General features: G+C 34.9%; 1 protein-coding gene across 1 annotated transcript in view; it reads left to right on the top strand.

The window, feature by feature from the left end:
- gig (TSC complex subunit tuberin) overlaps positions 1-18,717 on the top strand; it is a 236,097-nt gene that overhangs the window by 111,809 nt on the left and 105,571 nt on the right. Inside the window, exon 15 of the mRNA XM_089093612.1 lies at positions 17,228-17,424. Coding sequence (XP_088949738.1) covers positions 17,228-17,424 — 197 coding nt within the window. The remainder of the gene's footprint in view (positions 1-17,227; positions 17,425-18,717) is intronic.

The raw sequence follows: 18,717 nt of genomic DNA, 5'->3' as shown, positions 1-18,717 counted from the left end.
GCAATATCTTAGGAACAGTTTTGTGTGTGAAATTAAAATTTACAAAACTTGTTGTGGGGGATGTTGAACAAACCAAAAGACAAGTATTTGCATCATAATACTACGACTTCTACTCCTACAACTATTACTACTCCTACTATTGTTATTACTGCTACTACTACTACTGCTACTACTACTACTACTACTGGTGCTACTACTACTGCTAATAAACCTAAGGGTATTAAGGCGGCAATTTTGGGCAGTATTGTAACTGTATTGAAATAAATCGAAACACACTATGCCCGCATAAGTTGTCAAGAGGACGTATCAGCAATGCTTCAGGACCGGTTGATGGTATTAAGCACAGTTCATAATGCAAAAGGTAAATATAATATTGGTTTAAGAATGGAAAGAAAGACAAATAATAAATTTACGACGATAATCAAGTAAAAAATAAGTTTTATTTGAACAATGCCATAAAGCGATGACATTTGATTATGATATTTGGTGCTTCGCATTGATATTTCAGTTTTAAAAGTTATATCAATTTTTTCTCAAAGGGAAATTACATGGTGGGCATGAATGTAGACTTGCAGCTAAATTAAATATAGTCACTTCCACTTTTCACATCTGTTTATTGATTATTGACATTGGTTTAAGAATGGAAAGAAAGACAAAGAATAAATTTACGACGATAATCAAGTAAAAAATAAGTTTTATTTGAACAATGCCATAAAGCGATGACATTTGATTATGATATTTGGTGCTTCGCATTGATATTTCAGTTTTAAAAGTTTTATCAATTTTTTCTCAAAGGGAAATTACGTGGTGAGCATGAATGTAGACTTGCAGCTAAATTAAATATAGTCACTTCCATTTTTCACATCTATTTACTTATATTGGTTTGATTTTTATTGTCTGTAGTACTGAGGAGCTCATTAAGGAGATAATCAAACACAAATTTTTAAAAATTTTGCCCCTTTGTTCAAAAAAAGAGTTATTCAAACATTTAAACTACTAAGACTAAAATAATTACTTGCTGGTTTACTCTCCGTGATGGGTACGTTTCTCAATATCCTGTTTATGAAGTTTTACTTCGTAATATCCACGTGCGCCCAAAAAAAATCTTTTAAATTGTTCTAGGGGGAAGTCCTCGCAGCCAGTTTCCCAATTCAGGTCTTTGCACTCAAGCCATATTCGATTGGTTATTCCCGGCAACTTTTACCACAACAACCAATAATTAGAACCCAAGTCCTAAAATTGGTCTCAATCAGGAACCCTTATCGCTATCTAAATTCAGAAAGTGCAAAGATTTTCAGAGGTGTTTATTGTTTAAAGTTCAGGAAAGGTCTGCCTATTTTATATGAAAACATTGATTGAAAACAAAACTAGTCTTATTTAGGCTCTCAGCCAAAACAGATAACTAGATTTTTCAAATATCACAGGAACTACAATCTGAGAAAATAAATATAACGACGTGAAAAAAAATGATAAACTATCCAGTTGAGGATCCAGAGGGGGGGCAAGGGTTACTTCCGTATAGTGGTCTAAAATATTGTTATTTACCTAATTATCGCAAGTTTGCATTAATTAAACTTGCTCCTAACGTTAGTTTGCCGGATCAACCTACTTTGCGCCCCCCTCCCCTAAAAAATCCTTGATCCGCCCCTGAAACCATTACACCTATTCCACCAGTTATTAGAAAAAAAAAAATTCCTTATTTTCACAAATTTCATCAACCCCCCGCCTCCTATTTTTATAAAATCCTACATAGGCCAATCATTTGAGCCCACTGTATGTAAATAATAAATTAAGTCATAATTTGTATATAAATTAAGTCATACCTGTGAGATGGGACACTTGCAAACCACTTGGCTGGCTCACCAAGTTTTTTTCTGCTTTCGTAATTACGAATAATGCACGTTGTAGCCATTTCTCATTGAATCAACATACTAACCCGCTAATACAGAGAGAAGTGGGAGGAGCTTTTTGTTCGCACTGAGAACGAAGACCAGAAATGATCTGCGATAAGCTTACTGGATAATTATATGAACTGTGGTATTAAGTTAAAAATTTCATAGTGTGTTGAAGAGGATGTTGAAAATAAAAGGTGCTATGTGCATACTGCTACTAATGCTACTACTGCTACTACAACTATTGCTACTACACAAGCTAAGGGTATTAAGGTGAAGCTTTCAAGGAATATTTAGGCGGATGCTTAATTAAATTAACACAAACTATGATCATGTAGATTGTCATTAGGGTGACAAAGTAATATCTCAATAACGGCTTACATTATTAAGTTAGACCTTTCAGGGTAAGTTTTGACGGATTTTGAACTAGCCAGAACACACTGTGTATACTTTTGATAATACGTCTACGGTTTCTGTAACTAATTACACTAAGGACATTAAGTTGAAACGCTTAGGGGGAGTTTCAACTAAACGAAAAAACTATACACATGCAAGTAGTAAAGGGCATATAAGTAATATCATAAGCAGCGCTGCTCTACCATACCTAATAATATCATTAATATTTTAAAGGATCTTATTTGATTAGAAGTTCAAATTCTAGTTCCCTTTTTAAGAGTCAGATGTGATTGGAGGGCAATCAGCCCTTTTCTTTAGCTCATAATTTTCCAAATACTTCCAATAAAAATTTAAGATAGCCATTTTGTTCAGCATAGCTGGGCTGAGCGGTCTTGTAACTGTATCTCTAGGGCTTTGCGTAGTTCAACCCCCCACAGTTATGCAATTTGCGCATTATTTTTAAAAACAAAATGGTGCCTGAAGATTAAATCTAAAAGCACTTTGTGTATGCTTATTGCCAATAAGACATCTCAGTAATATCCGAAAAACGACTGAGAGTATTATGTTTAAAATTTTGAGGCTACTTCTATTACTACTTCTGCTCTTAAAATTTAACTAAAACAAGAGAGGATAAGTGTATCCAAGCTGTCAAAGAGCATAAAAAGATTTTTTGCGAATGGTATTCGGTTTTATTTTTCAGGTTAACTAGAAGAGGTATATAACTAAATTAAACACTACTATTTGTGTCCAGATTTTTAAAAGGGTGTATGCTGTTAAAAGTTGTTCAAAAAGTTTCTCCAGCATACAAATAGCAGGCCAAACTATAAATTCTTAAAGGAAAACCAAAAAGATTGAAAGTATTATTTTCTTTTTCCCTGAAAAGGCTATGTCGATATACAACGAACAGAAATCAACTAAAAAACTTATTCCACAAAATGAGTTTTTTAAAGAAAATTAAAGAGCTCCATTAAACCAAAAATGAGCAAAAATAGAATCAAACAATCTACCAAGTATAAAACTACCATAAATCTGCATCGATAAATGAATGAAACCCAAAACGAACAGAAGTTACAATAAATAACCGTGTCAAACTCAAAACGAGCAGAAATTAACAGGATTAGGTCTCAAAACCCCTATGCCATCCCAAGGCTAGAATATAATTTGTACTTAACTGAAAAAAAAAATATATTTTCCTTTTTGTAACTTTAATTAATCAAATATTATTAACATTTTAAGAAATAAATATCAGCATTTGTATATTAAACTGGCAATGCACGTTCATTGGTTTTTCTTTTTCAGTAAAGTTCAAATTATGTTTTGACCTTGGGAAGGAATAGTGGTTTTGAGACCTAATCCTGTTAATTTCTGCTCGTTTTGAGTTTGACTCAGTTATTTATTGTTATTTCTGTTCGTTTTGGTTTTCATTTATTGATCGATGCTGATTTGTGATAGTTTTACGCTTGGCTCTAGAGCCAAGATTTGTTTTAAGGACCAAGATTAAGGACCAAGTTTTGTTCGTGTTGAGTGTCGTTGATGAAATTTTAGCAATATGAATGAGTTCTCGAGATTTTTAGAGCTCAGGGTGCAAGAATAGGTTTGCAAGTAGATGTCAAGAAGATACAATCGGATAGACTAGGAATAAATGAGGGCGAAGAGGCGATGGTAGGTGACGGAAAATTCGATTAAGTAGATAGTTTCATGTACCTAGGTAGCATAACTAGTACACATTGAGGATGCATTGAAGTTGTAAAACGCATAATAGCCAAGGCACAGGGTGTTATTGTTTTGAGTTTGAATAAAATTTGGAAGAATAAGAAGACAAGTCTGCGAACAAAGATCAGAATATTGGAAGCCACTATAATGACAATGCTTAATGATGGGGCTTAAACGTGGGAGCTTCAAAAGGCTGAGGAATATTTGTTAAATGTTTTCAGAGGAGTTGTTGTACAAGTTTGTCTACAAGATGTTTCAGAGAGAACTTACAAGTAAATTAAATTCTTTAAATTTTCCCCACTTGTCAACAAGTTCTGCCAATGTTTCAACATCTTTGAACCGAGAAAAATAATTTAGAAAGGATGTTTTCTCACTTCCTATATTTCCTTCAACAAGCACTGTATATGGCTTGTCTCCTTTTCCTTCTTTAGAATGTTTTCAGAGGATAGTTTTAGGTAACCGTTTGACTCGTAATTTGTCAAACAATCAGCTGTACGAAAAATCCGGTTCGATCCCATTCTCTTGGTCTATGATGAAAGAGAGGTTAATAGGGCCAGACTACGTTTCACGGACGAAGGATGCCAGATTGCCAAAGATGGTGCCTTTTGGGCATCCATCTGGGGTCAGGTAAAATGCAGTTTGTCCCAGACTAGGGTAGGAAGAAATCACAATAAATGATTTAAAGTGAATCAAAACTTTATGGGTAGGGATAAAGAGTGAGGCTTTGAATAGATTTGGATGGAGGAGGATGAGTGTGTGTCACCTGTTTTGGCGTTAAGAGGCTCGGTGATGCAGTGCGTCGTTAGTAATAGCAATAATAATTCAATTCAATTTAATTCGATGGGTTTATTTACAAAGATAAAAAGTAAATCGCACATAATACAAAATATTCAGTCCATTTCTGGACGCCGAAAACCACAATATCATTTTAACATAATACGCAGAATGGTCGCCGCTCTTACTCCCAGACACAACATTACCTCTCATTAATCAAAAAACAAATAACCATTACCCTCCTGCTCCTTTCCTCAGGGGAAGCCAACCCATCATAAATAATGAAAAAAAAAATCATTATTTAGTTATTTATATTTTAATCTTAAACTTTTTATTTATAATGCTTTACAATATTTATCACACTCTACTTTAACTTTTCTTCTGTCATGCCAATAAATTATTTTTTACTCTTTTTCTAAATGACGCAAGGGAGCTCCTATCTCTCAGCTCCTCCGGGATCAGATTCCATATCTTTGCGCGTGTTATATTTGGATCAAAATCTGATCGTACACCGGGGTGAAGGGAATGTGCTGGTTTGATGACGATCGAGTAGGCAAACTATGATGGTTCGAGATAGGCCGGAATAATGTTTTAAATGAAAATGGCAGCTGACCAGCTAGAAACTTAAACACAAAGGTCAAGCATGACAGTTGATGCAGCGACTCTAGTGATAAGTACTCTTAATTTTTTCCAATGAATATGAGACATTGTCTATGAATAGAATTCAGTTTTCGCAGATGAGATTTAAAAGTTGACTGCCAGATCATTGCACAGTACTGTAAATGGGGCTTTATGAGGGTGCTGCACAGAGGGACAAGTGTTTTCTGTGGCAAGCTGTGCTTCAGTTTTTTTTATTATTCCAAGATTCCGGGATAGCTTCAGCTCTACTCCTTGGATGTGATATAGGAGCGAAAGGTTCTCATCAAGGAGCATTCCCCGGTATTTCGTGAAGCGCTTTTCTGGCCGACTAATCAGACCTCTGGAAGTTTGGATACCATATATCTCCGGATGGACACCTCCGATCCGGGAAAAAAATAAAACCCAAGACTTATTAACGTTAATGACTAGTCGGTTAGCATCCCTCCAGAGATATGTCTCCTCCAGAACATCCCTCAGCTTGTACATGAGCACTGTCTTATCCTTTTCACAGCAGCCAAGCGTCAAATCATCAGCAAAGGCTATGAGCTCATCGTCATCATCTTCAGACTGAAAATAATCTCCATCGTGGCATAGGTTATAGCAGCGAAGATTAGTGCGTTCGGGGTTCAGCACTCGACTTAGATCGTTAGCGTGGATCAGGAATAGTAGCGGGCCTAATATTGAGCCCTGAGGGACACCATAGTTGATGAGTACATTGTTCCTTGGATCTTCTCCCATATAAATCCTGCAGTCCCTAAGATAAGATCTGAACCAATCCAGAGCTTCGCCTCGTATTCCTACGTGTTCCAGTTTCCCGAGGAGAATTGAGTGGTACATACTATCAAATTTTTTTCTGATATCAAGCAGAACCGCTGCAGGTAGTAGGCCAGAGTTCAGAGCTTTGTTTATCCATAAACTTAAAGCTGTTAGTGCATCTTGGGCGGAGAGCCCTGATCTGAACCCAAACTGGCGATTATTAGTGAACCCTTTCTTCTCCAGAAACAGGAGTAGCTGCTGCTGCATAGGTTTTTCAAAAACTCTTAAAAATACTGACAGAATAGAAATAGGTTTGTAATGAGCTGGCTCAAGTCGAAAACCACATTAGCACAGCGGGATTATTCTAGATTTCTTTACTAGTTCTGGGAAAGTACCCTTTTGCAACGACAGATTTATTAAGTAAGTAAGGGGCTCAATGATAGACCGGGCAAGGCAACTGCTTTTAAAACTTTTGTTTGTACTCGGGCGAACCCAAAAGCCGAATTGCCTCGTAGATTTCGTATGATTAACAGGATTTCAGATGGAGATACAGGTATGGGTGCCATTGACTTGAAGCATGCTGGACCAAGATAATCTTTAAAACTCTTGCTGGACTTTCCAATAGAATCTGCTTTTTTTTTGCCAACCTCTGCAAAAAATGTCCCCAGTGTATTTGCAGCGTTTTCTGGTCCTGTTACATTTTCCCCATTAACAGATAATTGCGATGGAAGCTCAGGGGGAGGGCTACAGGGGCGCAGTATGGAGTTTACAACCTTCCATATACTCCGAGAGTTCTTTCCACTTTCATCAATTTTCTCATTAAAATAATCTCTCTTGACTTTTCGTAGAATAGATCGAAGACATTTATTATAATTCCCATATTTCTCAAGCGTCGCTATGCATGGGTTATTTATGTGATCGGTCCATACTTTATTTTCTTATTGATAGACGGGAGCAGTCCGTGACTAATTCAAGGGCTGATAGGTTGATTTTTCTGTCCAGTGATTTTTGTCTGTTTTTCGCTGCAACAGTCCGTATATTTACTCATAAAAATACTATGGAATTTCTTGAATCCTGTATTAACATCATCTGTGCTCATAACACTTTCCCAAGAATTGCTCTCTAGATTTTGTTTAAGGGTTTCCAAGTTCTTATCATTCAATTTCCAAGTTGTAAAATCCTGCTTAATCAAACCATTGGGCTTAGGATGTTGATGCTGTATGTGAAAATCGTAAGCAGAGGGGAGTGATCAGAAGTGTCAGATAGCAGAACTGAGGACGATTTTGGGTGCAGCATCGAAAAAATGTTGTCAATCAATGAGTGTGAATTGGCAGTTACTCGGGTAGGTATCGTCGTCGAGGGGTACATATTCGAGGCTGACATTGTACTAAGCAGATCTGCCGAACCAGAGGACAGAGGAAGAATTAGATTAGTGTTGAAGTCTCCCATTAAGATAGCTTCGTTCCCTTGTTTCTTCAGATTACCAGTTATTTGGCTTAAACTTCTCAGGAATACAGAGACGGATCCTGCCGGTGGACGGTATACTTCTCCAACTGTTATTTTCTTCTGTGAATGTAAGGCTATTTCAAGGAAAAGTGATTCATAAACGCCTTCGACGTTCCGGGTTAATTCTTTACTAATGCACACTGAGTAGTCTTGCCCTGTGTAAATAGCTAAGTCTCCCCTACTCATAGTTGATCTGTGCAGTAAATGAGAAGTGTATCCAGGTATTTCCAAAAGGGTATCTCTTTGTCCTTTTAGAAACGTTTCACAAAGTCCGATTATATCTGGCTGTAACTGCTGGCAGAAAATCATTAGACCAGAAAACGAAGAGCATAACCCTTGACAGTTCAGTTGTAGAACAGTAAGTTGAGACTCAGAGCGTCCCCTAATTAAATTACATACTTCTTGATATACGCCTCTAGGAAATTTACTCTTATCAAACAGCGGAGAATCTGATTCATTATTAATTTCAAAATCATATATATTTTTTTCCAAATCCAAAAATTTTTCTTCTAGCTCTGTTAATATAGCATTACTTTGGCTATTTTTTTTTTTTTTTTTTTTTTTTTAAGAAGAAGAAGAAGATTTTATTTGAATAAATCAACATAACAAAAAAACATATACCCCCAACAGAGAGCAAAGCTCGTAAAATTGGGTATTAATAATAAAACAAAAAAAAACAAAAAAAAAACATTTCCTCATCATAACAAAAGAGAGAAAGAAAAAAACCTGGTTAAAGAAAAAAACAAAAAACATAACAAACATAAAGAAAACAAACGCTGGACAAGTGGGGCATGGAAGGCTATCCCAACATGGGTAACAAATATAAACAAAAAAAATAATAATAATAATAAAAAAAAATTTCTATTCCACCATCACAGGTCAATACATAATTTTAATATTTTCTTCCTTAGAACTGATATTTGCCGAAATGACTCAATTTGAATTCTATCTTTCAGCCTATATTTATTTGAAATAAATGGTATTTGGTATCTAATTGAAAATCTAGATCTTTCACAATTAACAAAGGGAATTCGATATGTTCCAGAACACGTAAGAGCCGAAGGAGGGGGCAGAATCAACAGAGATTTTTCATAAAAATAACTACTAGGATCTTGTATTTTAAAATGCCATATTGATATATTAAGTTCTCTTATATGTTTCAGATCTAATAAATTCAAGAAAAGAAATAATGTTTCATTTTTCGATGCATCTCTAAGTTTTGATGGACGATGTAAAAAATTTCCAAGTATTCTCACTGCTTTATTTTGAAGGATCTGTAGGGGTTTTATATGCGTCCAAAAAGCATTTAAATAAATAATTGTGCAATAATTTAAATAAGGAGCAATCAAAGAATGATAAATTATTTTTAAAATTGAAAATGGAAAAACATGTTGCAAACGATACATAGACCCAATATTTTGCGAAAGTTTCACCCTTAAATGATCAATATGAGTTTGAAATGACATAAGGGGATCAATAAAAACTCCTAAATAACGATACGATTGAACTCTACGTATTTTATGCTCAACAACTTGAAGCTCCTGACATGAAATTTTTTTAGTAGCACGTTTTGAATGACCAAAAACCATAAATTCAGTCTTCTTAAAATTCGGTAATAAATAATTAGAAACAAACCATCGATTAACTGAACTAACAGTGTTAAACAGATTTTGAATCAATGTAGATGAATCCTTCGCTTTAACAGAAACAGCTGTGTCATCTGCGAATAAAATTGCAAGACCATTATTTCCCTGCAAAAATCGTGGGAGATCATTAATATACATCAAAAATAAAAGCGGACCTAATACCGATCCTTGTGGGACACCAATATCTTCAAGATCATTTAAACTAGACAAATGTCCATCAACATCTACCACGATTTTACGTCCATAAAGGTATGATCTTATTATATCTAGTCCTTTCCCTCTTATACCGGAATTTTCCATTTTATCAAAAAGAATTTCATGGTTTAAAGTGTCAAATGCTTTTTTAACATCATAAAAAACAGTAGATACATGATAATTACTATCTAAGCAGTCATTTATTTCTAATACAAGAGCTGCAACTGCTTGTTCCGTCGAATGGCCTGCCCTAAATCCAAACTGATATTTGGTAAAAAATTTATTTTATCTAGATAATTAGTAATCCTTCCTTTTAAAATTTTTTCCAATACTTTAGACAATGGTGATAAAATTGCAATAGGACGATAATTATTTGTATCAGATTTATCTCCTTTTTTATGCAATGGTATTACACGTGCAATTTTCCATTTTTTAGGAAATGTACCTGAGAAAATACATAAATTTAAAATATGAAGCAATGGTTCAAAAATTTCACCTGCAATATTTTTTAGCAAATTAGTTGAAAGTTCATCATATCCCAATGAATTACCATTTTTTAAATTCTTAATGACCTTTTGAAATTCTGCAAAAGTAACCGGGGCCATAAATATGCTCGTATCTTCAGTGGGCGGTAGATATTTTTTATGCGACCTTGGGGAAGAAAGGTCAACTTCTCCTGAAACAACAGATGATCCAATACTAGCAAAATATTCACTAAACTTCTTAGCAACAGCTTGTGGTCCTCTAAATTCTTTACCATTAATATCAAATAACACTTCAGGGTGTAACAACTTTTTATTTCTTCCAATTTTATCTTTAATCAAACTCCAAGTTTTTCTAGCGGAATCTGAATTTCGAAAAGAATTTTCCTAATAAAGTCTTTCACTTACTCTAAGGATCCTTACCAGCATATTCTTATAATTTTTAAAACGCGTTATATTTATTTCCGTGGGATATTTTATTCTAATTTTATATAAACGATTTTTCTCATTAATAGATCTCAAAAGTGATTCATTTATCCAAGGTTTTTTTGGGGTAAGTTTCTTTCCTCTCGGGCTTTTATATGGGCAAAAAAGATCAAGCTTTTCATTCATAATATAATAAAATTTATCTAATGATTGGTTCGGATCCTTCTCATCAATTACAGGACTCCAATCAACATCACCAAGCCCTTCTTTTAACCTTAACACATTTTTATGTGAAAAATCTCTACGCTTGGTTTGATTTTTTTTATTATGCGGAAAATTTATAAGAAAATCAGACATAATTATACAGTGGTCAGATGAATCATCAGGAATAATAAATGTATTAACAGCACTATAAGGTGAAAAAATATTATCAATAAGTGAAAATGATGTATCAGCTATTCTAGAGGGAACAAAACATACGGGGTTTAGTCCATAAGATAGTGGGCCCTCCAAAAACTGCAAAATATTTCTATCTATTCTATTCTGATCTGCAGATAGGAGTTTCATTAAATCAAAATTAAAATCACCCATAACTAAATAAGGAGTATTAAGACTAGCTAATTTATCCAACATACTTTCAAAATGATTTTTAAATTCTATCTGGCTGGATGACGGAGTACGGTAAATAACTGCAATTAAAAGCTTCCGATTATTTGGAAAAGAGCATTCAACTACACAAGATTCAAAAATCATTTCAATATTCATTGGCAAAAAATCAATCCTTATACGTGCTGGTATGCAATTTTTAATCAAAACACCTAGACCCCCTTGTTTTTGTCTTTTCCGACCGATGTGAAAAAATTGGTAATCTTTTACATGTATATTTTCAATTGAAAAATCATCTAAAAAAGTTTCACATAGGCCTAATATATCTGTATCTGAATCCGACAAAAAAGTTTCAATCACATCCTGCGCAGTCCTCCAACCCCGGCAATTCCAAAACGACATCCTACTTGTATTTACATTTTTTCTTACCAGCTCATTCATAAATATATATTGATTTTTTGGGATATCAAAATTACTAGAAGTATCTTCATCATCACCAGCTACAATAGTTTGAAAAATTGACTGAAATGAAAGAGAATTCCGCTCAAATTCTTTTAACCTTGATGATGGAATTTCACGATTATCTCTATCTATTATCAAATATTAATACCACGTTAAGAGAAACCAACCCATGCCCTAAATGACCATCAAAACATAATAAAAAATAAAAATTAAAAAAACAAAACAAAAAAAAAGTAATCTCCAGTCCAAGTCGTTTTCCCTCAGTACGATTAATCCGCGCAAATTTTAATTTATAAACAGAAACATCTTAATAAAAACCAAAAAACATTACTACTGTTTCCAGGCCTAGGATCACTGAAAGCCAAGACCAATCCATAAGAACTGCAATCACAACCCGGCACGCTCCGCACCGCGCTATACATTATACACCATTAATACTTTTCCTCATTTTGTTTTTTTTTACATTATTACATCCACAACATCTTTTTAAAAAAAAGAAGATAAAAAAAACACGAGACAACATTACCTCATACCAATATGATATCACAAAAAAAAAAACACAAAGAAGTAAAAGCACAACAAAATAATAACTCAAAACCATATTAAACTAAAATAATTAATATAAATATAAATATGACAACCCGCCTAGCATTGCATAGGCCCACCTCGAGGATTTATCGGCACTGACAATTCAGGAATCACGTCATTCACGGAGAAAGAAACACGCAGGCCATTTGGCCGATCAAAACAAAGGAGAGGTGGAACCGATTTTGTTACCCATGCTTGAATACCACAATCAGCAAGCTTTGATCTTTTTTCAATCAGCCGTTTTCTAATATCTCTCACTGCCGTCGGAGCATCATCACTAAGATAAATATCTTTATGACCGCAAACAGTCTTTCCTTTAAGTTTTTTACTCTGTTTCAGAATTGTTATTTTTTCTTCTTTAGACAGAACAGTAACTTTAAAATATCTACGCTCTTTTTTTACTTCTGTAACAGCAAATTCTGGGGTCTCGTTTACACCTAGTCCTTCTTCACAAACAGTTTTGAAAATCGCTTTAGCTTCCTCTTTGTTATCGCAAGGTACATTCCAAACCACTATATTTTTCTCATTCATTCTATACTCGCAATGCATTAACCGATTTTTCAACTGATTATTTTCTTCACGGAGAAACACTGACTCAGCTGTAACAACACTAATCTGTGATTTTACATTTATTATTTCATTCTCAGTAGCCGCCACATGGGTCTGGATCGTCGAAAATTGCTGCGATTGGCCAGATAGAGCTTCCTCAAGCGATTTGACCCGGGTTTCCAGAGATTTGAACTGGTCCGTGATACCGTCAAGCTTTTTTCCATTGTCTTTCACTATAGTTAGAATTTCATAAAAGCTCCGAGCCAGCGTCGAAATTGACAAAGTTTCTCCCTCCTTAGGTGAAGATGACGAATAATCATTTTGATCCTCTTCGAATGAGACTTCTTTACGGTTTCTTTTATTTCGCCCCATGAATAAGCATCAATTAAAAAAATGGACAAATAGTCTTACCTCAGCCGGCAACGATTGTTTATCCACGATGTTGCTAGCGTGCAGTGCTTTTAGCCGTTTGGCACGGCAAACACATTTTCCAACGTCGGTAATCAAAGGCTCTGTTTATAATGACTCAAATCCAATCCTCTTTTACTCCATGCAATTCTTCAGTTCAAAGCAATAATCACACACCAAAAAATTTTCTTTCATCAATTCAAAACATTAATCTCACAAGCTATTTCACTCCTCAGCCAAAACTACCGCAGGCACGGAGCGCCTAAGGTGTTACTCGTTCGGGGAATGAATCATGACTGATATGAAGTTGATGATAGTTGATGAGGAAGCATCCCCAAGGGGGTTAGAACAGAATTCATTACTTACCAACATACTGAGGAGAGGCAATGGCTGTGCCTTTGAGAAGAGCTGTAGACCACTTTGAAGTTTGTGCAAACCCGAACTTTTCTTATAGCACTAAAAAAGAAAAACAAAGCAAGAACACACGAAAAGGAAAAGCATGGCAACTGAAAAAAAAACACTTCAAGATTATGCAAGCAGCACATTACACATAAACACTGTCTCGAGGTGCAGTTATAATACTCAATAATTTATATTTTTTCATCTAATTTACCAATATCTAAAATTTACCAACATTCTCATCTAATTAATACTTACACCAGTACTATAACTGCCCATGATAACACACAAATATAAATAAATAAAAGAACTCTATGCGTCCAAGTCAGAATCATTCACATTATCCGAGTCCGAGCCAGCCCGAGGAAGCTTGAGCAGATCGTAGCAGTCATCTGGAAGCTTTGTCCACTGGGCCGTCTTTGATTTCTTAGTTTCTAGCCAAAGTTTGATTCCTTTTTTACTCAGACGCGTTTCTGCTACTCTCTCACTTGCTACTTTTGAACTTCGCAGCTTATAAGCAAGCGATAAAAGTTCTTTACGTTGCTTCCCGAGATCAGCTGGTAAGTCAACAGATACCCTCAAACTGGTTTTCTTAAGCTTACCACACTCTTTCATTATTTCTGACCGGTCGAGATTTTCAAGGCTACCGAAAATCGGATCGGCAGACTTTTTACGTTTCCCGCTATTTCTCAGTGTCTGACCGCTAGAACTAGACGACTCTGTGTTTGGTGGTTTCTTTGAGATCCTGTATCATTTAGGCGTATCTAGGTTGCGGTAGCTATTCCAAGTTTCGACTCAAAGAAACCGACTACTTTCCGACGGAGATCTTCGTCTACTGAAGATTCTAGGCTGTGGATAACAAGATTTTTTCTTCTTGAGTAAAGTTCAGAGCGAAGAGTAGTCGACTTCACTCTTACAAGCTCAGACCTAAGCAGCCTGTTTTCCGACCTTACAAGCTTATTCTCTTGCTGGAGCTTCGCAATCTTCTGGATAACTTCATCCATACGGTCATCAAAATGCAGTTTTGTGAGTGCCATAATTATCGACTATAATGCCGTTATGCAATCAAAAGTTTAAAAAAAAAAACATGGAGAGTAACTTACTCGCAAGGGCCCCCTTGCGAGTAATGGTAATAGAACCAGCTAGGTAAATTTCTACCAAATCATATTATTGATTTAGGAATAAAGTGAATACACCATTCGATGCCTTTTTTTATGCTGACTACGAATATAATAATCATTTCTATCGGAAATGAATTTTAGCCTTCCCCCCCACCCTATATATACCAATTCAGGGTATATATTTCTACGTTAGGGGTGGGGGTAAAGTTTAAACTTACCTCCCATTTACATCAGAAACAAAATCTGCCCCCACCCCCTAATGTAGAAATATATACCCTGAATTGGCATATATAGGGGGGGGGGGCTGAAATTCATTTCTGATAGAAGTGATTATTATATTCGTAATCAGCATAAAAAAAGGCATCGAGTGGTATATTCACTTTATGCGTAAGTCAATAATATGATTTGGTAGAAATTTACCACCAGCTATAACTCGGGGCCCACTTTCATAAAATTCAGTAGTTTAAAATCCAAAATCTTCCGCCAGTGCTATAATGCTTATCCAAAGAATGAAAAGTCACTTGTAGCTTTAATCCTTTACAGAGTTCAAGTTCTTTATTAATCAATAAAAAATTTTTGACAAAACTATCAAATTAATGACCCACAGTGAGAATAACTCGTGTGTGGACACTTCCGTAATCACCGAGTTAATTATATTTTCAAGCTCAAAGAAACCAGTTTCAACATTTCACATAGATGTTCACGCCTTGAAATCTAGTTCAGTACTGAACTAGTAATATATTTATGTTTGGCAAATATATTATGTGGAAGTTCTTCTACGATATAATATCCCTTTTTTCTATGAAAATTGTGGCAGAAACCACCGATTTATTATTTGGAATAAATAGCAGATACTATGGAAAAAGTTATTGCCAGGTGCGGGAACATAAACAAGAAAACTTAGATTGACCAAAACCACCTTTCACTAAAACGGTAAATGGTGTTTCTTCTTTGTAGCGGATATACAATTGTTTTTATTATTGTTAGGATTATGAAGCTCAAGTAATGACTGTTTTGGTATATGTAACGCCTATTTTCTTGAAAACTGTACGTTAGCTCATGATCAACTTACTATCATTAACTGTGAATAATGATCAGTGATTTCAAGTTCCATATTTTTTCACAAAAACTTATTTTCGAACTTTGTTGGTAATGGAGTACATGAAGATTAGTAAACCTCACCCTGTCTGTTATCTATTGACATAAAAAGATAACTTGGTCCGTTTATAGTGGAGAGCAGAAACCATTTGGAATCATGAGAAGAATTAAACCACGTATAAAAAAAATTCGGTAATAACGGGTCACGAAAATATTATTTTATAACCTTTTTTTTTCAGATTTACAGAATCTTTGCTTTCATCATTTAAAAAAAAAAAACACCAATAATATTTGCTATCATAATTTAAAAAAAAAAAAGCCTAATTTTTTTTTTTGATAAAATATTCAGAAAAATGGGCAAATTGTTTAAGCAGGAACTGTTTTCAGGAGAGGGAGCCAACCTTGCCCAAACTACTTGCCTAAAATGAGGAACGTGTACGAGATAGAAAAATGAACAAAATCACAAAAATATAGAATTTTTTAGGGTGACCTCAAAGGGTGGCCTCCCTACTCTCCCTCTGTGTACTTGTACGGGTCAGAGACTTTTCGTGCGTTTAGCAGTTTTCGTGAATGAAAAATTGTTAAATCTTAGAATTCAAGGATATTTCCTATGACCTTCTGTATTTTCGTATATTCTGCGGGTTTTTGGCAGTTTTTAACCGCCATAAATGACTTGAATTTGATATGTTCCATGAACACATTTTGGTTTAGTTACCGAAAGTGTCTAGTGAGAAACCTGTATTTTAGTAATGACATATCAGTAAACGATACATTTTAGCAGTGCATTTCAGAATGTGGCTATGTCAGTCTGAACCATTCGAAAAATCTTGGACTAATGAAACAGTTTTTTTTTTTTTTTTAATATTGATTTTTTTTTTGTTTCCCAAAATTTATTTTCAACTGAGAAAAAAAGTTAATTTTTGGTCATATTTCTCAGGAAGAGAAGGATCATTCGAACCAAGGTGGAGAAGTTCATCCTCCATCCTCCCTTCCTATGTTTTGGTATGGTTATCTCCATCGTAATAATAGTAAACATATTAAAATAGTAAATTCAATATAGTAAGATCCTACCCCGCAATCAGTATTAAGATATTAGCTTTTAAGATAGCAGTTTTTTTCTTAAATTTAGTAAATAAAAAGAAAAGAAACAATAAATTGTTACTTAATATTGCAGCCAGTGATTAATTTAAGAAATGCGCTGGTATTTTGGCAAAGCTATATGGGAGTAGAAAGCGAAAGTACAAAAGAATAAGACAGTATAAAGCAGAAAAAATAACTGAAAGGGGGTGGGAAAAGAATGTGTAAAAGAAAAAATTACCCGAATGTGATGATATAAAAGAAACGGTAGATCAAAGACTGCTGTGTCCTCACTTTTGGAGTCATTATAGCGGTGAGGGGGTTTGTCCTTGCAAGTTTTCGAAAGGGTATTTTTAGTCCTATATCCCCTCTTTGTTAGAAATAAAGCGCTTTCTGATATTATTTAGGCCTTGGTATAATTGTTAGGCTTAGGCCTGTTTTTGTTCTTACCCCATTTTTCATTATTTGTGCTTACCATACAATTTTAATTGCAGCTCTAGTCCGTCTTCCAAAAGTCTATTCTGATTTTAAGGTTGATCATTTTATGGCTGTGTTTGCCATTGCAGTCCAGTTTACAAATCCGTCGAAGTTTAATCGCTACACTGTTTCATTAGCCTATTATGTGATTGGTATTTGGTTCCTTAAGCTGAAGCCAAGCTTTGTGAAAAATTGCATCAGATATATAACTGAGGTGAGTGTGTCTTGAAGTGATAACACCTTCTCTTTTTTTTTATCTAATCTTCTTTTGTTTGTGTTTCTGTTTGATTGTAATGTGATGCTTAGTAAAAAAAAAAGTCTTAAAGAATCAAATTTCTACCCCTCCCCCCTACTTCACAGCGGACTTTTCTTTTATAAAGTTAGGGAGATGGCACCTTGTTTAAAACGAAATCCTGCTAGTTCTTTTTATCTCTATGATTGGAGGACTGAAGCGGGGCCCAACACCCTCTGCGGCTCTTATCTCTTTTTTGTGGGAAGGCATCAATTTCCTAATTTGTTTAAATAGAAAGTGTGTGTTTATTTTCAGTAAATATCAGTTTGGCACAAAATAGGTCCATTAGATCCTTTAGCACCCCGCCCATCTCCTTGTTAACTGTTTAATAGATACATCGGCTTATTGCCCATGCATCTGCTAGAAAGTATCTGCCTATTGCCCTTGAAGCGGAGTCGTAAAAGGAATTTCAATTTGGATGGTTCGACGTGCAATAAGGGCCTCTGCCCCCACCCCACCCCCAGTACTAAATTTTCTGCAAATAGTTATCCAGTTTTTTTTCATCAATCAGCTTGAACAGTACCTTGAACAAATGGGGTATGAAAATATTGACTAGACTTACTCCCTTTCTACGACTTTTGTGCTGATGTGCTTAAATCTGTATCAAACTTATTGAGGTTAGTTTTGTCAAAAGGACAGATTGTTATTGGGCCAAAAGGACAGAGGGAATGCACTTTCACCTACCTTATGAATTGAGTTTCCGGCTTCAGTTGAAATTTCTACAACTGAGGAGACTTAATTTTTAGACAATATAATATTTTAATAATTGAATTTATTTTGATAATTAAATTAAATAAGTTAAATAATTAATTAGATTAAAGAACTGAATAATTAAACAAATCAAATAATTCAAGTATTTTCATTGGTCAGATTTAGTAAGTCGACCTTTATAGCTCAGTCGTTCGCTTGTTGTTAGGGGATTTCTCCTCGATCACGGAAAGTGACTTGTAAATAAGGATCGTAAATCCTGTTCATCTCCGGTAGCGCAGTTTTAAGTAACTGTGCTTATTGGTTCACCTTCTATTTGTTTTGGCACAGGAGGATTTGCCTTCATACAAGTGGATACGAGCGATTATGCATAATAGTGCAACGTAATGACGTAGTTTTGCAATTATTAGTAATGTATTTGTGTAGCAATCACTCGGTGATAGACTGAATCTAACTAACCTTACTATTTAAAATATTGGAAACAAATAATAGGTGTTATATTTCGAG

This window comes from Artemia sp. Qi Xiang Cuo, chromosome 8 (genome assembly GCF_049724085.1).
Source record: "Artemia sp. Qi Xiang Cuo chromosome 8, ASM4972408v1, whole genome shotgun sequence".
Classification (NCBI taxonomy): Eukaryota; Metazoa; Arthropoda; class Branchiopoda; order Anostraca; family Artemiidae; genus Artemia; species Artemia sp. Qi Xiang Cuo.
The sequence above is the reverse complement of the archived record's forward strand: the minus strand, read 5'-3'. Positions and strand labels throughout refer to the sequence as shown.